This window comes from Aethalodelphis obliquidens, unplaced genomic scaffold (genome assembly GCF_003676395.1).
Source record: "Aethalodelphis obliquidens isolate GAN/ISIS:26980383/991018 unplaced genomic scaffold, ASM367639v1 scaffold5, whole genome shotgun sequence".
Classification (NCBI taxonomy): Eukaryota; Metazoa; Chordata; class Mammalia; order Artiodactyla; family Delphinidae; genus Aethalodelphis; species Aethalodelphis obliquidens.
The window spans coordinates 31,616,745-31,641,616 of NW_020837949.1; the positions used below are offsets into that span (position 1 = coordinate 31,616,745).

The 24,872-nt window shown below is 39.1% G+C and overlaps 2 protein-coding genes across 2 annotated transcripts in view; both read left to right on the forward strand.

The window, feature by feature from the left end:
• Positions 1–5,250, forward strand: part of LOC113618565 (cortactin-binding protein 2-like) — a 61,947-nt gene extending 56,697 nt beyond the window's left edge. The window contains exon 4 of the mRNA XM_027102778.1: positions 3,092–5,250. Coding sequence (XP_026958579.1) covers positions 3,092–4,804 — 1,713 coding nt within the window. The 3' untranslated portion in view covers positions 4,805–5,250. The remainder of the gene's footprint in view (positions 1–3,091) is intronic.
• A 4,486-nt stretch (positions 5,251–9,736) lies between these two features.
• Positions 9,737–24,872, forward strand: part of LOC113618178 (cortactin-binding protein 2) — a 75,738-nt gene continuing 60,602 nt past the window's right edge. Inside the window, exons 1-4 of the mRNA XM_027102095.1 lie at positions 9,737–10,876; positions 12,305–12,404; positions 20,059–20,209; positions 23,172–23,423. Coding sequence (XP_026957896.1) covers positions 10,702–10,876; positions 12,305–12,404; positions 20,059–20,209; positions 23,172–23,423 — 678 coding nt within the window. The 5' untranslated portion in view covers positions 9,737–10,701. The remainder of the gene's footprint in view (positions 10,877–12,304; positions 12,405–20,058; positions 20,210–23,171; positions 23,424–24,872) is intronic.

A 24,872-nucleotide genomic window follows, 5' to 3' on the forward strand; every position in this document is an offset into this window, starting at 1 on the left:
GTATTGGGGAGAGTAGCAGAGGTTTAAATATTCCCTGACGTAGTACATGGTAGAGGAGGCTAAGCAGAGTTAGGCAGAGTGATTGATGATTGGGGCTCAGAGCTCAATTGAGTTTGGAACCATGTGTTGTAGGTGCATGGTTATGTGGTTTCCTCTGTGCTTTGCTATCTGTAGTGAGACTAAAAAGACTCATGTTCCTCCGAGATCAGATTTATAAGGCACGAATGATGGAAGGACAAAGATGCAGAAGAATTATGGGTGCTTTTATAGTCTTTTGTATAAATATCTGAGATTAGTTGAGTTGATCTCCTGTTGGAAGTCTTTAATTTGATTCTAAAATGTAAGATGAAAGTTATTTCAAAAATAAAGTGTGGAGCTTCCCTGGTGGCGCAGTGGTTGAGAGTCCGCCTGCCGATGCAGGGGACGCGGGTTCGTGCCCCGGTCCGGGAAGATCCCACATGCCGCAGAGCGGCTGGGCCCGTGAACCATGGCCGCTGAGCCTGCGCGTCCGGAGCCTGTGCTCCGCAACGGGAGAGGCCCCAACAGTGAGAGGGCCACGTACTGCAAAAAATAAAATAAAAATAAAGTGTGATGACCCATAGTATAGAAATACTATGGGCAGCGTGTGTGATGTGGTGGGAAAAACTTGAGACAGTTGGAGACCTGAATGAGTGCCGGGATCCTGACATGGAATAACTGGATGACATCAGGGAAATCGCCAACTTGGCCTCTAGTTAGTTGTTTTATAAAGTGCAGGTAGCCCTTATATTCTACAAGAAAACTTTTTTTTCCGCCTTCAGAGATAAATTAGGAAAATCATATTTTAAAAATAAGCTGAAAATTTACCCGATATGTGCTTTTTCCTACGTTGCTGTAAGAATTTGGAAGGGGAGGGGGTAATACAAAACATATTTAATATTTTCTTTATAGCTCTAATTTTCTGTATGCCTTCCATAGTAACCTATTGCTTGATGCATTTAGAAGAGTTAAAAGTGCTTTAGCTATTAATAAGTCCAATTTTCTGTGAGGCACCCAGATGAATAAAATATACATATACATCTAGTATAGGACAGCACTGTTATTTCCCAAATCTTACGTAATCTACTTATGAAGTCACCCCCAAATTTCATATAGTAGAGTAGAGTGTATGTGTATGGAGAGTTGTCTCTAATTATTCTTGGGGAATTATCTGTATTCCTGATCACCTCTTTATAGGACCCATTGCATTGCTATTCGGCGACTTCCTCAAAGCAGGAAGAATCCCAAAGTAAGTGAATCATACCTCTGACTGCTGGTTGGGCAGTGAGCCGTTCTCTGCTTTTGGTCTCATGTGTGACTGAGGGGAATGGATTTCATGGTGAGGAACAGGAGCACGTTCTCAACTGATGGATCACATGCGAGCGTTTCCTTCCTCTGTCACTGATGACTTGGAACTGGCTTGAATAATCCCTGTCTCTCTTGAGAGTATATTTGTGTTTAACATCTGGGGGTTGCAGGAGTCCTTTCCATGTCTTTCATCAGGTAGATCTACTTTAACCTTATCTGTAAGGACCACCAAGGGAAAGCTTCTCTAGTTGAGAAGGTAAGGCATGTGGGCCGGCCTGACGACTACAGCCCAGCTTGGGATGTATCCCTCACAAGCACCTCATGGCAGATGTTTCCTGGAGAGAAGTGGGAAACCTGGGTGAACATGTTAGAATAGTGCATCTGTAAGGCCTTCGTATCCAAAAAGTCCATCAGCCTTTGGAAGTTTGATGTCTTTGTGAACTGTGTTGATTTCATTCATTCAGTCAGTAGTTTATTAAGCACCACTGTGTGCCAGAGACTGTTCTAGGTCTTGGGGACACAGCAGCAATGAAGACACAGTCCCTGCCCTCGTGGAGTCCTGTTGTAGTCGAGGTAGGCAGGTGCTAACCAAAGAGTGATAAGTACAAGGGTGGGAAGGACTGTTGTCTTCCACAGGATGGTGAGGGCAGCCTCGCTGTGAAGGTGACAGTTGAGCAGAGTCCTGAAGGAAGAAAAAGAGCCAGGCTTTTGTGCCGTTCGGTGTTTTTGTGCATATTAGAAAACCCACCTGGAGGTTTAAAAGTTTTTAAAAGCTTCTTCTCTATGTTTATCAGTTAAGCAAATGTTGCTTTGGAAAGCCTAAATCCTAGGGACCTGTGGCTCAGTGAGCAGACAGAGCCTTTTTCCTAAAGGAAAATGCACCCTTCTTTCCAGACAGATACAGCCCCAGGCCTGGGCAGACACGTGGTGAGAAGGCAGAGCTGGATTTCGGTCCCTCTCACCCCTGCAGCCGGTCACCCTTGTGCAGTGCACAGACTCCTCAGTGCAGGCGCCCTGTGTGATGGGTGGTGGTGGAATTTCTCGGCAGAGAGAGCAGCAAGATTAGAGGCGCTGAGGCAGGATGATGTTCAAGAAACACCGGGGAGACCAGTGTCATGGGAACCAAGTGGGCAAAGTGGGATTGAAGGAGATGAGGTCAGACTTGGGGTTCACTGATACTGATTGTATTTCTAATAAGATATTTCTTACATATTAGTTCAAAGAACTTTCATATATGATTTTACATGATTTTTACAGCAACCCATCATAAGCTCAAAGAAGTTTACAAAAAACTAAGTAATATGATTAGCAAGTATAGGAGTTTAGAAATTAACTGAAGTCCTCTGTTTTCAGCACTTTTTATTAAACAGTGCCTCAAAGATGAGTAATTTTAAGGCATTAAACCTTAAAAAAAAAAAAAAGTCAGTTCCCTAACAGAGTTCTGTTTTTACAAAGCAGACCTTGCTAAACTCTGTTGTGATTTTGAAGCATCAGGTAACTATTCTCCTTTTCTACAGTTAACTTTAATACATTAAATTTTTTTCTGTTGCTGTAATTTAGATGTTTTTTGTAAAACGGTTTACATCTAGTTTCTCATTTTAATGAGTCTCTAAAATATTATCTGTCATCTCACAACACATTTCAGAAACGTGGCACTTTAACCCAAACCATGTAATTGTTACAAAATTAATAAAAATCTCTCCACTTCTTTGGCTGAAAGAATCCTCTGCCTATTAATCAGGGCTGTCCTGTGCATTTCTTTCAGCTGGAGATGGAAAAGCTTCAGCTCCAAGCCCTTGAGCAAGAGCACAAGAAGCTGGCCACCCGCCTGGAGGAGGAGCGAGGCAAGAACAAGCACGTGGTCCTGATGCTGGTCAAGGAGTGCAAGCAGCTCTCAGGCAAAGTCCTAGAGGAGGCCCAGAAGCTAGAAGAGGTGATGGCCAAACTGGAAGAGGAGAAGAAAAAGACGAGTGCGTTAGAAGAGGAACTCGCTGCTGAGAAACGAAGAAGCACAGAAATGGAAGCTCAGATGGAAAAACAGCTCTCAGAGTTTGACACAGAGCGGGAACAGCTTCGTGCCAAGCTGCACCGAGAAGAAGCACACACCACTGACCTCAAAGAGGAGATAGACAAGATGAAGAAGATGATCGAGCAACTGAAAAGGGGAAACGACAGCAAACCCAGCCTCTCTCTCCCCCGGAAGACAAAAGATAGACGTTTGGTCTCTATATCTGTGGGAACAGAGGGACTGATGACAAGATCTGTTGCATGCCAGACAGACTTAGCGATAGAGAGCACTGACCCCGTGAAGAAGTCACCTTTGACCGTGCCTGTAAAGCCTGCCATGGGGAGCCCCCTAGTTTCTGCCAATGCGAAGGGGAATGCGTGTGCCAGTGCCGACTTGGTCAGGCCAGGTATCGACAGGCAGGCTTCCCACGGTGACTTGACTGGTTCCTCTCTGCCCACTGTCCCACCTCCAAGCGCAAACAGAATTGAGGAAAATGGACCGAGCAGCGGCTCAACACCAGATTTAACCAGTAGCGCATCCCCGCTTCCCAGCACCGCCGCCCCGGCCGCTGGGCACACGCCCGCCCCACCTCCTCACAGTTTACATTCACCGTGTGCCAACGCGCCTCTGCATCCAGGCCTGAACCCGCGAATCCAAGCGGCTCGGTTTCGATTTCAGGGCAATGCTAATGACCCAGACCAAAACGGGAACACCACCCAAAGTCCTCCATCCAGAGATGTATCTCCTACAAGTCGTGACAACCTAGTGGCCAAACAGCTAGCTCGGAATACTGTGACCCAAGCACTGTCAAGATTTACGAGCCCTCCAGCAGGAGCGCCCCCGAGACCTGGAGTGCCCCCCACGGGGGACGTTGGCACCTACCCCCCCGTCGGTCGGACCAGTTTAAAGACTCCCGGTGCCGCACGAGTTGACAGAGGAAACCCTCCTCCCATCCCTCCCAAAAAGCCAGGGCTCTCCCACACTCCTTCTCCACCGCACCCGCAACTCAAGGTTGTCATGGATAGCAGCAGGGCCTCCAATGCAGGGGCCAAAGTTGATAACAAAACTGTGGCTTCGCCTCCTTCCAGTTTGCCACAAGGGAACAGGGTAATAAGTGAGGAGAATCTCCTTAAGTCTTCCTCCCCTCAGCTGCCACCAAAACCATCCATAGATTTAACTGTGGCACCTGCAGGCTGTGCCGTTTCAGCCCTGGCCACGTCTCAGGTGGGTGCCTGGCCTGCTGAAACCCCTGGACTGAACCAACCTGCATGTTCAGAAAGTTCCCTTGTCATTCCCACCACCATTGCCTTTCGCTCTTCCATAAACCCTGTTAGTGCCTCATCCTGTAGAGCAGGTGCCTCAGACAGCCTCCTGGTAACAGCATCAGGTAAAGGGATTGGAATGTTATACCCTTCTTTAAGAATGTGGCCTGTCCTCTCACTTGCCTTTGTTTCCTTCACATTGCCTTGAAACGTTTTTTTTAATTTGGTACTTTTTTTTTTCCTATTTCTTTCCTCTCTTTTTTTGTGTTTTGCTCTAAAGGCTCCGGGGTATGGTGATTCATCTTGCTATATGAATTGTGGTTTTGTTATGCTAAGTGTTGTCTTCTTTTAAAAATAACCTGAAAGTAGTGGTTTGGAGCACATGGAGACCATTAATTTAGAGAGACTGAAGCATTTCCATGGGAGGAAGGGCTCGTCCTTCTTATTAAATATCTGTCTCAGAAGACTTCAGTATTAGTGAGCCATCGCCAGACAGTCAGTTCTGTCCCTTCTGAGATGACATTTGAAAGAATGCTTTCAAGTAGTTATTGACACTACAGTCAACCTTGGATTATCAAATTGATTAGAGGTGTTCTGTAATTGGTATATCCTAAGTTTTAATATCAGTTTGGTGTTTATTTTTTTTAACCTCAAAAATAGTGTGTATATTTGTAAGTCTCTGTTCTAAGTTTAGTTTATTTCAGAAGTTATTTAGAGCTGTCATCTCCTAACACTTGAGCACAGATGGATAACATAGCATGTGGACTATATTAGAGAAGGTTTCCATTGCAGATGTGGTTTATGAAGTCACCGAATCTGGGACTCTTGAACAAAGAATCGATAAAGAACTGGATTTTTCCCTTTCGTTATATAGTGCTAGAGGAAGCATTGCTTTTTATTGGCATTCATCTTTCACTGAGTAAATGTGACTCTAAAATAATGTTACGGTGTCATAGTTCTGTTGAAACTTTGCAGGGTCTCTTCTACCCCAGGATCTTAGTGGTTAGTAGAGACTGTTGGTTCTAATGAGAGAGAACTTTAAGAATTAAAGGAAGATCTGAGCTGTGTTATATTTAAAATTTAGGGAGAAGCATGGGAATAAGAAAAACAGGTAGTACTGTACTTGCTAATTTTATCAGGTAATGAGAGCATTATAATGGGACTTATTTATCCAATTATAAGCTGTCTCCTTGAAATTAAGCTCTTTGAGAGGCTAGATTCATATTTTAAGGGGCAAAATTGGGAATTGGAAACAGCATGGACTTTGATGTCAGTCAGATCTGCCTTGGAATCTAGGCTCTGCCATTGACAGCTGTATGTTTTGGGGGATGTTTCTTGAACTGAGCAACTTTTCTCATCCTTAACATGGAGCTTATGCTGCTCATATTGGGGAGGGTGGCTGTTAGGAGGATTTAATATCATAATGTACAAAGAGCATGGTATTGAGCTTAGAGCAGCATGAGTGATGAACAAAAAGAGGGGCTATTACTGCTTCAATTTACTGTTGCTTAAAGCATTTTGAAAATTTCCTTTAGAATTGACTCTGGTATTGCTTTGGGATGTCTTTCCAGGCATTGAGCATTCCATATTTTTTTTTAATCTAAAATGGTATTACTGAGCTGGATGGCCTTTCTCATGGCCTAAAATGATGTTAGCTCTTTGCCACAAGTTAAATCCACCCTCAAAGGAGGAATTTTTGCTACCATTCAAGGAGCATCAGAGAATGTGCTGTAAGGACTTAAGGTAGTTGCAAAACACAAGTTCCAAAAATGTTTGGGGACATGGCAGTGCTGTTGACATAAATGCATAGACTATAAAACAGAAAACACTTCCTGGGATATATGAATTTTGCCAGTTTTTTAAAAAATACAAAGCCATCTTTGCTTTATACCCTAGTGATTTGCCAGTAGTTGCCTTGGTCATTACTGTGTTCCAGAGTCCAGCTCCAAATGCCCTTTGTTTCCCATGGAAAAGCTTTAAAATCAGGATCCGTGACTGAAGAACTTTTGACAGCAGGATTTTAAGTTAACCTTTAAAGTCAGAGAATTCCTAGTCCATTATTTATTCACTAAAATGCCCTGCCTAGGATACAATGGGATTTTGGATAAAGGAACCATAACTCCTCTGAAAAAACACCTTTGCTTGTGTCTAGAGAACAAAAGAGGATAAATAGTGGAACCAAAGAAATAGCAGTCACTGAAGATCCGTGAAACTGGTTCCTCATTTTCTGTTCTCTGATTTTGCAGTTTGGCCAAAATATTCTTAGAACTGCAGGATTGCATTTGGTGCGGTAACAAGCTTTTTTGTCATTTGATTATAAGATATAGTTTATTAGGAGAAAATGGAGGCAGTGGAAGTTATTAGTCATCAGCAAGAATTTACTGAACATTCTATTGGGGGATAGAAATGTTATTGCAGTTACATGGTTGGGGTGTATAACTCAACCGTGGATGTAGGTCAACCTAAACTTTCCAAATGAGATATAGGATTTCACCTGTTTTCCATTTAGATGCCCCTATTTTTGCTGCTGTGCCCGCTGCAACTAGGAAGCACCCCCCATCCTCCTTCCTAACCTACCTGTGCCTGGGTGAGCATGTGCCTCGCCAAAACATAGGCTCAGTGAAGGGTATGCATCTTGTAAATAGCCACTAATGTCATTGTGATTGCTAAGAGCAGGACATGGGGACAGAGCATGTCTATCAAATACCTGGTTGATGTGTTTTCCGATGTCGGTGATGAAAAAAGCACTGGACTGAGTATAAAAATGCAACGTTAGTCCATTTCTGCTCCTTGCTGTGTATTACCCTAAAGAGCAAATTCTCTCTGAGCTATTAGTTTTTCCATCTAAAAATGAAAGCACTGAACCAAAAAAGTAATAATAGTTCCAAACCAAAAAGATGTATTAAAATTGCCTGTTGAATTTTTCAAATAGCATCTCACTACCTCTCCCTCTTTGGAAATCTAGATCCCATGATCTTTCAAACTCTAAAAATCTGTTTCTATGTCACCTTATATGTATGATAAACAATTATGGTTAAATGAAAGCACTGAGGAGAATTGCAATGACGAAAGATACCACTTTAATGAATTGTGTTGTAAATTACTCTAACTCGATTAGCAGTGTTATAGCCAAATGTTAAATTTTTAAATAACCTTTAAAATTATAAACAAATTAGAATTTCTTGCTGCTGCTGACCTTGTCAAATGAACACATTTTAATTGTTAGGTGAACAGAAGCCTAAACCAGAAATCACCCCAGGCAACTGAGTTTCCATACCCTTGCAAGCGTTGTTTCTGTTTTTTTAAAAAATTATTATTTGATACATTTTATTTAATTTGGTTCAGATTTTTTTCCTTAGGTAAACATGTATTTAAAAAATTATCCTCCATGTTTAATTGGCTTAAAGGCTAAGTCAGAAAACGAGATTGATCTGAGCTATGAATGAGATTAACCTTCTCCACACTCTGAAGCTGATGCCAGAAGCTGTTCTTCACTCCTCTGCCATTGCATGTTCTGTCTGTTCCCTTCATCACTGCACGTTCTGCCAGATGCTCACTTTTACTAATGTTTGCACATGATACTGCAAAGCTGAATGACCTTTTTCTAACATCATTAAAGTAGCTGTATGACTGCAGGTCTGTTCTATCATTACTTAACCATTACTTAACCAGTCAACTAAATATTATCACTTTTATCATTGTCCGGAATTTCAAATGAACAGTAAACTCTCATGGTGAAGTTTTATTTTTCCCATCTTTATAGCAGGATTTATTATAATAACTTAAGCTTGCCTGTGCTGGAGAAAATTGAAATGATAGTGGAGATAAAAAAATGTAGTTAAACTTTAAGAATACTTGGTATTTATAAAGCATTTTTCACTTTTAAAAGATTATTAAGTGTATTTAAAATAAGAAAATAAAATTGATATATATTCTTCTGGAGTTTTGTATAACAGAACTGTAAGACTCTTGAGTGGTCTAGAGATTGAGAAAATTTTTGAATAAAATATTTTGTCTTAAGATAGCTTAACATTAGAAATGGAGTTTCCCAGGAAATTATCTCCATAATGGACTATTTCCATTAAAAAAGTTAAAATATATTTATATTTTAATTGTCCCCCAAAGTCTAGAATTGTATTAAAAAAAGAAAAATGAAAACAAAACCCAAAAGAATAGGAAACCATTTAATATATACCAGTTGATATTCTTAAAAGGGTGTCAAGAACTGAGACCCCTGGGGTGAGGTAGAGGGATTGAGAGAGACAGACAGAGGGAGAGACAGAAAGGGGACTGGGGTCAAGGTCGGGAGGGAGGAAAGGGAGAGAGACAGATAGACAGACTGACTGAGCATGAGCCACAGTCCCTCCTATTCCACAGAGGACCACAGTGCCAATGCGTTTGAATTGCTTTTGTGTTTGCTTTGCAGTCAAGGTTTCATACCTTGGTGTTTATAATTTCTCTGTTTATCATCTATTTCTAATAAGTACTGATTTAATTTTTGTGGGCTTGTTTCTTTGTTTTTAAGAAAATACAAAAGGTAAAATGTTATCAGAGAGGAGCCTTCTTGTAAGTATGAAGTAAAAAATCTTACTTTTGTAAGAAGAGCTAATGAATATCAATGGGAAAATATCGTAAAGTTTAGATAAATATTTAATTTTGTGAGCAATGAATTTTATGTTATTGCAGTCTAATAAGGTAAAAGCAATAAGTTACTCAGAGACCCAAATAATTGATTCTGAAGATATAATATCCAGTTTTTAATAAGCAGTTTCATTTGTAGAAACTGCTTTTTTTTCCCCAAAGAATCTTTAAAATACTGAGAAATACTTTGATATGCACTTTTTTTAATACTTAGTGAAATAATTTAAGGCCAATAATTCAAGATTCAATTATGAGTTTATTACATATTAATATAACACCCATGTACTTAGAATATTATCCTGTTACCAAGGTGCAGGGAATATAAAAGCTCCACTATTGTATCTTACTACAGAGAATGTTACCAGACAGAGGTAGAAAGTGTACCCCAGGAGTGAATATGTGCACATATGCCCCATATACACACCAACTTTCAGGTTTTGGGGGCTCCATAAGGAAGAAATAAAAATGACTTATTTTGAAAGTTAATTGTATTTACGCCTAAAATACACTAAGTACCTATATATCATGTTAAATAAACATTTTTACTTTACTGTTTTTACAGCCTTTTGATCAAGGAAGAATTCAGAAAATTTTCCATGCTATATGCAACCGACTTCACACACTTAACAGATTCTCTTCTAAAGCTGCTAAATACTGATGAGAAATCTCTGTGATAACTCTTAATGACTTTTGTTAAAACTCTATGGTAGAGTGTTCTGTTCTGTGGCTGATGAAAAGTTTTTGGTGCAAAATGTGAAGATGGCCAGATGACATAGTCTTCAAAATTGTGTATTGAATATTTGTGCTGGTATAGTCTATATATGTTGTGCTTCTATTAGCTCTTGACACTGAATAGAAGTTGGCTGCCCATTATTTTTCTTCCCAAATAAGGGAATTCAAGGAATGTAAATAGATTCCTTGACAGTATTTGGTCCATCTCAGTGGTTTATGTAAAATTTATATTAAGTACCTTGGAAACATTGTAGAAAAAGGAAAATTTCTATTTTTTAGAATTATCTATATCTTATACCTAAAGATATCTATCAGTTGATACCCAAAATTGAGGAAATCTGTACATAATTTTAAAATTCAAATTGTTTTGAAACCCTGAGGAGGCGTTTGAACTTTCAAATCGAGACAGCTTTCTTAGTTTCCTGAAACCAATCACCCCTTTAACACTTATCTGTGCAAGACTGATGACTAAAAATAATTTGTCACCATGTATGTTAATTTAACTAACAGTAGATACAAGATTGAAATAACAGTACAGATTTATGCTAAAGTAAATATTAACAGATTGATAATGTTAGAAACCACGTAATCCTCTAGGGGTACATGTTCATGTGTCTGTGTGTGTGTAATTCAGAAAGGAGTGGGTAATATCTGTCTCTTGACCTTGCTCCTACTCTCTAACTAGGGTCACTTTAACCCACAGGCTGGTCACCCTCCCTAACCCCTTTGCTAATGAGTGGTGGTCCTGCCCCCCTGGCTGGCAGGCCCACCCTTCTTCAGCAAGCTGCTGCCCAGGGAAATGTCACTTTATTATCAATGCTGCTTAATGAAGAAGGACTGGACATAAATTACTCCTGTGAAGATGGCCATTCTGCCTTGTATTCTGCTGCTAAGGATGGACATACAGGTAAGATGGTGGCATCTCACCTCACTGTATCACCCTCTTGCAAAAGGATGCAGAATCAAAAGCACCTGTAACCACTGTTATGAGCAAAAGGTGAATTTAGGTTTCAAATTTTCTCTTTCAGGTAGAATAAATTACTTTTTTACATGATTTAAAGATTTTATAAGCATTTTAAAAATCCAAATTGGACAGTTCCGTAATAATCTAAACTTTTACTGCAGATAGCAAAAAGTCATCTCTGTTTTATGCACAATGAAATGTATTCGGTTTGTAGAAATTTGGGGTCTAGTAACTGTAAAGGACATTTTCAAATAAAGCCCCCCCATATGTTATCGCTTTGGCCAGGACAAAATAGCTCTAATTTGTTAGAAATAGCTGGTGTCTGTGAAAGCAAAGCCTTAGGGCTTTAGCACATGCTGCAGTGAGGGAAAGTTTGAGTAGTTAGGAAAGGTCATGGGTCTGAAATTGTTCTGTAGTTGGAACAATTTATAGTTATTTGGATTTTTTTAAGAGAACAGAGAGGTTGTACAATTATAAACGACATATCGATGAAGTCGGGGAATTAATCTTGTTCCTTGAAAAGCAAATCTTAGAGTCAAATATACTAAAACATACAGTAGTGCAGATAAAGAGATGATTCGATGGCAAGAACAAAGTCAAATAGTATTGCATATGTAAGCCATGTGATCCTTGGATAATTCACATAATGTGGCTTCCTTGGAAGTTTTCAGAGCTTCTCTCTGTTCGAGTGGACTACATGCAAGATTCTAGTGAACTACAAGATGATAGCTCCTTATTTTAAAAGTATTTTGGAGTACTTCTTCCAAAGTACTGTGGGAATTTTCTCTAAAGAAATTCAGTGTAGTTAATAACACGTGGAATGTGAGGTCTAGGTGCTATTTTTGCCGGAGTCTGATGACTTTGTGTGGCTTCTCCTTGATCTTCATTCAGGGAGTTAAGTATAAGATGACCACAACATGAAAGCATTTTAGAGATTAAATTAAACATCATAAGGTAAGAATTTAACTATTTAAATACAAAGAATGGTATATCAATGTGGTGAATGGATTTTGTTCTCCATCCAGTAGTATTATTTTTGGGGATTGACTGATGGGAAAATCTGATAAAACATTTTCTGACATATGACGGTCCTTTCACTCATCAGCAGCTCCTCTCCCCCCCGTCCCGCCAAAAAAAAAGAGAAAGAAGTCATGTCTTAGTTGGTGACTGGGGTATTACAATCCTGGGGGAAAGGGGCCGCTTTCCCTTTATAACAGTCTGTGGAGTCTCACAGCGGCCCTGAAAAAAATTGTCAGATGAGCTGTGCATCAGAGAGGTCCCTTGGGGTTAGTGTTTGTCTACAGCTCGTACAGAATTTGGTTCATCATGACTAAGTGGGGAATTAAAATGGCTTTCTATTAAAATCCATAGACTGTGTGAGATTGCTGCTGAATGCAGAAGCCCAAGTCAATGCTGCTGATAAAAATGGCTTCACACCCTTGTGTGCTGCAGCTGCTCAGGGACATTTCAAGTAAGTGATGCTCTTAATTCTTTTTTTTTTTTTTCCTATGAAAAGAGCCTCTTTATAATTTGCACACATATTTTAGTTCTGGCTGAATATGTAAACTAGTGCTTAAGATCCATTGGCAAATAAATTCAGCTAAACATATTTGAGAATTTAAATGCAAAGTAGGATCCTGAATTTGCTCTTCTTTTTTTTTTGTTGTTGTTTGTTTTTTTATACAGCAGGTTCTTATTAGTTATCAATTTTATACACATCAGTGTATACATGTCAATCCAAATCTCCTAATTCATCCCACCGCCACCCCCATCCCCCCACCGCTTGCCTTGCTTGGTGTCCATACGTTTGTTCTCTACATCTGTGTCTCAACTTGTGCCCTGCAATCCGGCTCATCTGTACCATTTTTCTAGGTTCCACATACCTGCGTTAATATACGATATTTGTTTTTCTCTTTCTGACTTACTTCACTCTGTATGACAGTCTCTAGATGCATCCACGTCTCAACAAATGACTCAGTTTCGTTCCTTTTTATGGCTGAGTAATATTCCATTGTAGATAAGTACCACATCTTCTTTATCCATTTGTCTGTTGATGGGCATTTAGGTTGCTTCCATGACCTGGTTATTGTAAACAGTGCTGCAGTGAACATTGGGGTGCATGTGTCTTTTTGAATTATGGTTTTCTCTGGGTATATGCCCAGTAGTGGGATTGCTGAATCATATGGTAATTCTATTTTTAGTTTTTTCAAGAACCTCCATACTGTTCTCCATAGTGGCTGTATCAATTTACATTCCACCAACAGTGCAAGAGGGTTCCGTTTTCTCCACTCCCTCTCCAGCATTTGTTGTTTGTAGATTTTCTGATGATGCCCATTCTAACCTGGTGTGAGGTGATACCTCATTGTAGTTTTGCCTTTGCATTTCTCTAATAATTAGTGATGTTGAGCAGCTTATCATGTGCTTCTTGACCATCTGTATGTCTTCTTTGGAGAAATGTCTGTCTGTGTCTTCTGCCCATTTTTGGATTGGGTTGTTTGTTTGTTTAATATTGAGCCGCATGAGCTGTTTATATATTTTGGAGGTTAATCCTTTCTCCGTTGATTCGTTTGCAAATATTTTCTCCCATTCTGAGGGTTGTCTTTTCATCTTGTTTATGGTTTCCTTTGCTGTGCAAAAGCTTTGAAGTTTCATTAGGTCCTATTTGTTTATTTTTGTTTTTATTTGCATTACTCTAGGAGGTGGATCAAAAAAGACCTTGCTGTGATTTATGTCAAAGAGTGTTCCTGTGTTTTCCTCTAAGAGTTTTATAGTGTCCGATCTTACAATTAGGTCTCTAATCCATTTTGAGTTTATTTTTGTGTATGGTGTTAGGGAGTGTTCTAATTTCATTCTTCTACATGTAGCTGTCCAGTTTTCCCAGCACCACTTATTGAAGAGACTGTCTTTTCTCCATTGTATGTCTTGGCCTCCTTTGTCATAGATTAGTTGTCCATAGGTGTGTGGGTTTATCTCTGGGCTTTCTATCTTGTTCCATTGATCTATGTTTCTGCTTTTGTGCCAGTACCATATTGTCTTGATTACTGTAGCTTTGTAGTATAGTCTGAAGTCAGGGAGTCTGCTTCCTCTAGCTCTGTTTTTCTCCCTCAAGACTGCTTTGGCTATTTGGGGTCTTTTGTGTCTCCATACAAATTTTAAGATTATTTGTTCTAGTGCAGTAAAAAATGCCATTGAAATTTGATAGGGATTGTATTGAATGTGTAGATTACTTTGGGTAGTATAGTCATTTTCACAGTATTGATTCTTTCAATCCAAGAACATGGTATATCTCTCCATCTGTTGGTATCATCTTTAATTTCTTCCATCAGTGTCTTATAATTTTCTGCATACAGATCTTTTGTCTCCCTAGGTAGGTTTATTGCTAGGTATTTTTTTCTTTCTGTTGCAGTGGTAAATGGGAGTGTTTCCTTAATTTCTCTTTGAGATTTTTCATCATTAGTGTATACGAATGCAAGAGATTTCTGTGCATTAATTTTGTATCCTGCAACTTTACCAAATTCATTAATTAGCTCTAGTAGTTTTCTGGTGGCATTTTTAGGATTCTCTATGTATAGTATCATGTCATCTGCAAACAGTGACAGTTTTACTTCTTCTTTTCCAATTTGTATTCCTTTTATTTCATTTTCTTCTCTGATTGCCGTGACTAGGACTTCCAAAACTATGTTGAATAATGGTAGTGAGAGTGGACAGCCTTGTCTTGTTCCTGATCTTAGAGGAAATGCTTTCAGTTATTCACCATTGAGAATGATGTTTGCTGTGGGTTTGTCATATATGACCTTTATATGTTGGTTCCTATAAAGAATCAACCTGGTTGGAACCTTGAGGTAGGTTCCCTCTATGCCCACTTTCTGGAGAGTTTTTTTTTTTTTTTTTTTTTTTTTTTTTGCGGTATGCGGGCCCCTCACTGTTGTGGGCTCTCCCCTTGCGGAGCACAGGCCCCGAACGTGCAGGCTCAGTGTCCACGGCTCACGGGCCCAGCCGCTCCGCAGCATGTGAACCGGGGCACGAACCCATGTCCCCTGCATTGGCAGGCAGACCCCCAACCACTGCGCCACCAGGGAAGCCCCTCTGGAGAGTTTTTATCATAAATGGGTGTTGAATTTTGTCAGAAGCTTTTTCTGCATCTATTGAGATGATCATGTGATTTTTGTTCTTCAATTTGTTAATATGGTGTATCACATTGATTGATTTGCATATATTGAAGAATCCTTGCATCCCTGGGATAAATCCCACTTGATCATGGTGTGTGATCCTATTAATGTGTTGTTGGATGCTGTTTTCTAGTATTTTGTTGAGGATTCTTGCATCTATATTCATCGGTGATATTGGTCTGTAATTTTCTTTTTTTTTAGTATCTTTGTCTGGTTTTGGTATCAGGGTGATGGTGGCCTCATAGAATGCGTTTGGGAGTGTTCCTTCCTCTGCAGTTTTTTGGAAGAGTTTGAGAAGGATGGGTGTTAGCTCTTCTCTAAATGTTTGATAGAATTCACCTGTGAAGCCATCTTGTCCTGGACTTTTGTTTGTTGGAAGATTTTTAATCACAGTTTCAGTTTCATTGCTTGTGATTGGTCTGTTCATATTTTCTGTTTCTTCCTGGTTCAGTCTTGGAAGGTTATACCTTTCGAAGAATTTGTCCATTTTTCCAGGTTGTCCATTTTATTGGCATACAGTTGCTTGTAGTAGTCTCTTAGGTTGCTTTATATTTCTGTGGTGTCTGTTGTAACTTCTCCGTTTTCATTTCTGATTTTATTGATTTGAGTCCTCTTCCTCTTTTTCTTGATGAGTCTGACTAATGGTTTATCAATTTTGTTTATCTTCTCAAAGAACCAGCTTTTAGTTTTATTGATCTTTGCTATTGTTTTCTTTGTTTCTATTTCATTTATTTCTGCTCTGATCTTTATGATTTCTTTCCTTCTGCTAACTATGGGTTTTGTTTGTTCTTCTTTCTCTAGTTCCTTCAGGTGTAAGGTTAGATTGTTTATTTGAGATTTTTCTTGTTTCTTGAGGTAGGCTTGTATAGCTATAAACTTCCCTCTTAGAACTGCTTTTGCTGCATCCATGGGTTTTCAATCGTCGTGTTTTCATTATCATTTTTCTCTAGGTATTTTCTGATTTCCTCTTTGATTTCTTCAGTGATCTCTTGGTTATTTAGTAGCGTATTGTTTAGCCTCCATGTGTTTGTGTTTTTTACGTTTTTTCCCCTGTAATTCATTTCTAATCTCATAGCGTTGTGGTCAGAAAAGATGCTTGATATGATTTCAGTTTTCTTAAATTTACTGAGGCTTGCTTTGTGACCTAGGATGTGATCTATCCTGGAGAATGTTCCGTGCGCACTTGAAGAAGAAAGCGTAATCTGCTGTTTTTGGATGGAATGTCCTATAAATATCAATTAAATCTATGTGATCTATTGTGTCATTTAAAGCTTCTGTTTCCTCATTTATTTTCATTTTGGATTATCTGTCCATTGGTGTAAGGAGGTGTTAAAGTCCCCCACTATTATTGTGTTACTGTTGATTTCCTCTTTTATAGCTTTTAGCAGTTGCCTTATGTATTGAGGTGCTGCTATGTTGGGTGCATATATATTTATAATAGTTATATTTTCTTCTTGGATTGATCCCTTGATCATTATGTAGTGTCCTTCCTTGTCTCTTGTAACACTCTTTATTTTATAGTCTATTTTATCTGATATGAGTATAGCTACTCCAGCTTTCTTTTGATTTCCATTTGCCTGGAATATCTTTTTCCATCCCGTCACTTTCAGTCTGTATGTGTCCCTAGGTCTGAAGTGGATCTCTTGTAGACAGCATATATATGGGTCTTCTTTTTGTATCCATTCAGCAAGCCTGTGTCTTTTGGTTGGAGCATTTAATCCATTCATGTTTCAGGTAATTATCGATATGTATGTTCCTTTGACCATTTTTTTAATTGTTCTGGGTTTGTTTTTGTAGGTCCTCTTCTTCTCTTGTGTTTCCCACTTAGGGAAGTTCCTTTAGCATTTGTTGTAGAGCTGGTTGGTGGTGCTGAATTCTCTTAGCTTTTGCTTGCCTGTAAAGCTTTTGATTTCTCCATCGAATCTGAATGAGATCCTTGCTGGGTAGAGTAATCGTGGTTGTAGTTTCTTCCCTTTCATCACTTTAAGTATATCATGCCACTCCATTCTGGCTTGTAGAGTTTCTGCTGAGAAATCAGCTGTTAACCTTATGGGAGTTCCCTTGTATGTTTTTTGTCGTTTTTCCCTTGCTGCTTTTAGTAATTTTTCTTTGTCTTTAATTTTTGCCAATTTGATTACTATGTGTCTTGGTGTGTTTCTCCTGGGTTTATCCTGTATGGGACTCTGCACTTACTGGACTTGGGTGGCTATTTGCTTTCCCATGTTAGGGAGGTTTTCAGCTGTAGTCTCTTCAGATATCTTCTCTGGTCCTTTCTCGCTCTCTTCTCCTTCTGGGACCCCTATAATGTGAATGTTGTTGCGTTTAATGTTGTCCCAGAGGTCTCTTAGACTGTCTTCATTTCTTTTCATTCTTTTTTCTTTATTCTGTTCCATAGCAGTGAATTTCACCATTCTGTCTTCCAGGTCACTTATCCATTCTTCTGCCTCAGTTATTCTGCTATTGATTCCTTCTAGTGTAGTTTTCATTTCAGTTATTGTATCGTTCATCTCTGTTAGTTTGTTCTTTAATTCTTCTAGGTCTTTTTTAAGCATTTCTTGCATCTTCTCGATCTTTGCCTCTATTCTTTTTCCGAGGTACTAGATCATTTTTGCTATCATTATTCTGAATTCTTTTTCTGGAAGGTTTCCTATCTCCACTTCATTTAGTTGTTTTTCTGGGGTTTTATCTTGTTCCTTCATCTGGTACATAGCCCTCTGCCTTTTCATCTTGTCTGCCTTTCTGTGAATGTGGTTTTTGTTCCACAGGCTGCAGGGCTGTAGTTCTTCTTGCTTCTGCTCTCTGCCCTCTGGTGGATGAGGCTATTTATGAGGCTTGTGAAAGTTTCCTAAATTTGCTTTTCTTAATAATAGATGTTTGTATATGAGGGAAATGAAGAAGAGGAATATGCTGTTTCCAAACCTCATGTGAATGAACTTGCTTCCGAAGAAGATTATTTTTAGCATATCAACATAAAGTCATCCCTCCTGTCTATGGGGGATTGGTTCCAGGACCTCCTACAGATACCAAAATCGAGCATGCTCTAAGTCCGTTATATAAAATGGTGCTGTATTTGCATATAACCCACGCATGTCCTCCCGTATACTTTAAACCATCTTTAGGTTACTTATAATACGTAATACAATGTAAATGCTATGTAAATAGCTGCGAGCATGTGGTAAATTCAAGTTTTGCTGTTTGGAACTTCCTAGGATTTTTTCTAAGTATTTTCCATCTGGGGTTGGTTGAATCCGCAGATGTGAAACCTGCAGATAAGGTCAGCCGACTGTGTATGTGGTTATATAACAGATTGTTAAACACTTTGCTGTTCACTATTTTCCACCACCACAACCTAAAAACCTTTTTTATGTGCGATGGCATTAAACGTAAAACATAGAATTATATTAATTGTAATACTCTTATAGCTTCCTACTGGCAGTTTATTCAGTATTAAATCCCAATTATTCACTTTGTTTTATCATTAAAAAAAAATTGAAGCAGAGCTTACGTACTGAAAGAAATTACAGCACAAAACCAAAAAGAGCCTATCAAGTAAAATATACGTAAGTTTAGCAGTGATTTCTTCAGTAGCTTAATAAGTCAGTTGACTATAGATATAACTTTCTAAAATCAAGTAATATTTTAATAATAAAATAGAATATAGCTAAATTGCTTTATTTGCCTGTGATGAAGTGGCAGGCTCTGGAGAATGAAACCTGTGTTCAACTTTTTTATTTTACCATCCTGATAGAAATGTTTCCTTTAACAAATCTCAGAATTCTTGAAGTACGGGTTTTACCTTTTACACTAATGTTACTAGTCCTAAAGGTAAATTTTAAAAAATTCAAAATGCATCCATAAAGTACAGTATTTTTTTTTTTTTCTGTGTGTCTAACTTGTCTCATCACCCTGAGTTTATTGTTGAGGATCAGAGCTACTGATTTTGCTGCTACTTTTTGCATGTATCCTAAGTCCTCCAAGAGAGATTCTTCTCCTGGGCTACACTTTTACCTTTACTGCCAGCCTGCAATCTGTAGGGCCACTTGCTTGGATAGTATAACAGTCATGGGAACAGAGGCATGGATGGTTTTGCAAAAAGGGAGAACCCTGGTGAAATGCAGGGGCTTGATTAATTTAAATGTGTATTAGATACACATTAGTACGTAACTTATTTTAAAAATATGCATAAACAAACCAGATGTTGCCAAGGGAAGCCAAGAAAAAAACATGCATCTGAGCAAAGAAACAAAGATGTGAGTTCCTTCTTAATTCGATGATTTATCACTCTTTTTTAAGTTTATTCTCATCTAATTTTGCAAACTGAAGTTAGTTCCTAAGTGCCGTGAAGTCTTGAATTTACCTCATTGCTTTCCTTCTTGATTCTCAGGGCAATGTGTTTCTGCTTAGCTGTGTCTTTTTCCTCATAAACTAGCCCCACTTCAGGAGACAGGACAGCCTCTGCTGTCTTTTCTCCCCAAGATGGCCCTTTTCTGTCTCCGTACTTCCTTTTATAGTGGAGGCAAATGGTGCCCTGCTGTCTGTGCTATTTTTAATTATTTTCTCAAGTGGAAATCTCAAAATGACTCAGCAGCCTGACTTTTTTCAAGGTTCAAACTATTTTGAACCACAAATAATATATATGTCAAGCACAGTTAAACATATTCCAAGGACTACTTTCACAGTTTGGTTGCAGAGAACTGTCATAAACCACATATTCACACTTGATCAAAGCTGCTATTTTAAATTTTCATGGGAGTAGTTAAAATACATCTTCCAGGCTTGTTAAAAACAGTATCTATGTAATAAGACCAGGAATAATTGATACATATATTTAATAATTCATGTAAATAAAGATGCAGAATTGCTCTAGCATTATTTTCTCTATTTAATATCTTGGTCAGGTGGTACTTCAGAAATCAAACCCAGTTTGTATGTAATTAATCATAATCTTGCATTTAGGTGTGTAGAATTATTAATTGCATATGATGCTAATATTAATCATGCTGCTGATGGAGGACAGACACCTCTATACCTGGCCTGTAAAAATGGAAATAACGAATGTATTAAACTCTTGTTGGAAGCTGGAACTGACCGAAGTGTAAAAACCAGAGTGAGTACCTGTATGTTGGGTTTTGTCCTATAATTTACAATACGTCTCCAAACTCTACAGCTCGAAATACAGTTGCTTTGTTTTGTTTTGCTTTGAGGATATTGGGTAAGGACATTGTCTTATTTGTTTGAGCATCTGATTATTAGAAGCTTGCTCATTAGCCTTTCTTTTTAAAGGTAGTTGGTGTAGTGCCTGGGAATTGTAAGCAATGGACAAAGGTCAGCTGTCATCGAGGTCGTCGTCACTGTCCACAGTAGTGCTCATTTGTAGTATGTGTAAACAGGAGGGAGTTTGTGGCAAGACAGTGCCCATTGCCAGTACTTAGAGGAAGGTTATTTGTGCTCACTGTTCTTCCCAGGACTGACATTTATTGTTGCTAAGATTATGCAACACCTCACAGAGTTCAAGGTCATTGTCTAATTTGAGTCAGAACTTGAAGCACTGTGTATGGAAACCCACTCTGAAGCCTAACAGGCTGAGGTAGCTGTTGACTCCATCCCACACAGTTCTGGTACCTCCCATACAGGGTGCACAGGTGAAGTCAGGGACTTGGAAACGGAAGAAATTTGGAGTCTGATCCACAGAAGAGTCCTTGGATAATACTTCTGGCTCAGCCACACAGAAATGCATTTGAAACAAACTTCTCAATTCAGCTTCCCAAACTGGTCTTCATCAACCTATCATGATAGATTTAAGGACCAAGAAATCAGCCTTCGTACACTGGCATGCATTTCTCCAGTGGGGGCCCATCTAAGGACTGGTGGGTTTAACGGAGCCCACTCTTCACTAGGATCAGGAATTTATTTATTTATTTTTTTCAGCTTCCCAGAATGTGAAAAGTGTAATAATCACTACCCTCCAGGATATTCCTGATGAAAGACAAGTGTAGACATCTTAATCTCCAAAGGTTATCTGAACCTTGGATCTCTTCTGTTAATAGAGAATTGACTATACTGTGCATCCATTTCATAGGAAACACCCTTAACATTTTCTAGGATAAAAAGGTGCATTACCTACTTTAAGGTCACTCTTAGATTTTGGATTTTCTTAATTTCTCAGAAGAAAACAAACAATTAATGGTATAACCAGAGATATAAGCTAGGTATAGACATTTTCCATTGAGTCCTATTGCAAGGGCTTTTTTTCTTTAATATATTTCCTATTTATTTTTTGAAAATCTGAGAAAATAGTCCAGATTCATGTTGTTTTATATATTTTATTTAAGAAATCTGTGTTATTACACATTCATTATAAAATTCTGCCTTACATATGAAAAAGGAATGAATTTTACATCATTATCTGAATGAAAAATAAGTAGTTCAACATAAAAAGTCACATCCTGTAAGTTAGAGAACACAGAAATCCATGCCCTCAAGCTAGTTGTTGATAAGCTGAATGAAATCGTTAGAAGTACAGAGGCTCCAAAGTACAGAGATAAATAGCAGAATTGATAAAGGATCTTAAGGGAATAATTATTTCTCATGATTTTTAATAAGAAATCAAAGGAGAATGAAAGATTTTAAATTTTTCAGAAGTAACTGCATGGCCTTTGTAATATAAATTAAGGAAGGTCAGGAACACTTACACTCTGTTGCCTAATTAAGGCTGATACCCATGTTAAGGTATCTACAGCCCAACAAAGAACAAGCCATGAAACACTTTATCTGCCTGGGGTACACCGGAGGACTATATGGTACTCCAGCTACTGCCCAGCCATGGTCTGCTGTTAGCCAAGTCGATTCCCTTGATATGAAGTACAGAACTAGAGAAAAAGCCACATCATTCAGTGAGAGCTTTAGCAAGTGATCAGATGACTCAGTCTAAATGTAGATGGTTACCATTTATTGTCTGTTCTTCTCCCTGTTATTTTTTTAATGAAATGAAAAAAATAGGCCAAAGGGAAAATAAAATGAAGCCAAAATACGTATCACCGAAATAATTCTCAATTCTTTTATGAAAGTCTTAAAAATCTAATGAAGGTGGATACCTGAGTAGAAGGCAGACCTATCTTTATATAAAAATGAGAGACTACAGAGAGGATCAGGATTTCCCCTAGAATAGTGTTTGTCAAACTTTAGTGCAGCAGAGTTGCCCACATGGCTGTTAAAACGGATTGCAGGGCCCCAACCTTGAGATTTTTGATTCAGTAGGTCTGGGATGAGGCTCAACAGTTTACATTTCTAACAAGTTCACAGGTGGTGCTTATGCTGCTTGCTGGTCAGGGGACCACACTTGGAGAACCACTGTGCTAGGAAAGAGTTGTGAGTCTGCTCTAGCAACCAGCTAAGTGGACGGTTGAGGCTTCAAATTATAATATGTTCTAGAGAATGGGCCCAAGCGTTTCAGTTGGAGCATTTTCTAAGCTTGCATTTATCAATATCCAGCTGCAGTCACAGAGAGCTCCATAGAGGCTGATAGGTATCTCATGAAGTTACTTGACTTTGTTTTTCCTTTATGTCTGCCTTTTCCCTGTTATCTAGAATCTTTCCTTCTGAAATCAGTGGCATAAAATTTTAAGATAACTAGAATTAGGACTCTTCCCTGTAGGTAAAACTGGCTTATAACAGCATTCATTTAGTACAGTACTGGTAACTTTATATTTGCATATAAATTTAAAAAAATCTTTATGCTAAAGTTCATTCTCTTTCATAATATGAAATTGAGATTTTGTTTTACCATATATAATGCTTAGTTACCATCCTGGGCAGTACCTGTTCACTCCAGATGGTCAACTGTTAAGAGGAAATTCTTACCAAATAGCAAACACGAGTCATAGCAATGGAAAATACACTAATTGACAGTGGTCTGAGAACTTAGCTCATCTATGATATTCAGGATCGGAAGCCTGATTTTCCCAGCTCAGTGGTCCATGCCCAAGAACATGTAGAGGTGAACTTTAAATAACACAGTTCTCAACATTGATGTTGTAATCAACCCTTTCCCCCGGTCGTTTTATTTTCAGGATGGCTGGACACCAGTTCATGCAGCTGTGGACACTGGTAATGTGGACAGCCTCAAGCTTCTCATGTACCATAGGGCCCCAGCTCGTGGAAACTCGTTGCACGAGGAGCCCGAGTCAGGCGTCTTTGACTTGGACGGAGGAGAAGAGAGTCGTGAGGGCACATCCAAGCCTGTTGTTCCTGCAGACCTCATCAACCACGCCAACAGCAAAGGCTGGACTGCTGCCCATATTGCTGCTTCAAAAGGTTTTAAGGTGTGTCTGGTAGCAGCTGGCCTCATTACACAGTTGTAATTTGATGAGTGGCGAAGTTGTCTGCTATTGACTGAGTGTGTTTCACCTGTATAATTGGGGACTGAGCAGTACCATTGCAGGAGATGATCCGCTTCCAGTACAAACCAACATTTTTTTGTCCAGCAGATATTTACGGCCAAGCGTATATGTGACTTAATCACAAAAATCAGTTTGGAGTTTGTTAACAAATGTGGGAGTAATTCCAGACATTTTATCTCATGTCAAATTAGAGGAAAAGTTGGATGTTGATAGAGTCCACAGGGTTGTTTGATTCCGTACCAAGACCATGCCATGAGTTAGAGGGAGGGCCAGGATTCAAGTACACATGTCCTGTACTCTGAACTCCCTCACTAGCCCTACCTGTGCTGTCTTATGATACATAAGAGGGCATTCTAGATTTCACTCGTCAGTTAGAGGAGAGAAAGATTCTGATTATTAAGGAAATAACATGAAATAGTAAGCCATCCATTCATGCTTCTTTTTCTATTTAAATCACTTGAGCAATAATATTGCTTTAACAATGAAAATCTATCAGGAAGCTCCTGAGTGCAAGGCATCGTGTCAGCTAACATTTGCAGGAATCATTTATGCGATTAGTTAACTCCTAGTTCAGTGGCAAGGGTGCAAGATACAAGACAAGTGTAGGATAAGAGAAGTTCAAAAAATTTAAGACAAGGGTAATAGACACGTGGTTGGAACAGTACAAAAATGCAAATTTTTATTTTTTGGAAGAGAGAGTGCACGTATTTCAGAGAGCAGAGTTGCGGAATATTAGGCTCAGGAATGGCTCATTCTGGAGGAGATGGAAACGATTTTGGTCTTGCAGGGTGGGTTAAATTTGTCACCCATCACTGGAGAGGAGAGTAGTTCAGATGGAGGGAGCAGTAGGAACAGACCAGAAGTAGGGAGGTGGGTAACAGCTCCACCTGAGCTAATGAAGAGTAGTGAGAAGTTCCACAGTATGGCACCGGCCTTCAGTGATGTCTTAAGAAGTTTGAGCTTTATTTACTAGTCAGAGTAAAACCATTGAAAGGTTTTGTACAAAGGAGCAAAAGAATCAGCTCTGTAGTTTAGATTGATAGACTTAGCAATAACATTTAGAAGACTGGGGATTATGAAAACATTGGTGGCAGGGGAGAGACTAGGTGAAAGATGATGGGAGTGGTAGAAATACTAAGAGAGATCACGGAGTACAAATGTCCAAGAATTGAAGACAGATTAGATACAGGAAATGAGCGAGCTAAATAGAAGGATCATAGTGACATTCTCAGAAAGAGAAAAGAAGAGGCGTCATTGTGATCAAGATAGAATGTGGGGCTTCCCTGGTGGCGCAGTGGTTGAGAATCTGCCTGCCAATGCAGGGGACATGGGTTCGAGCCCTGGTCTGGGAAGATCCCACATGCCGCCGAG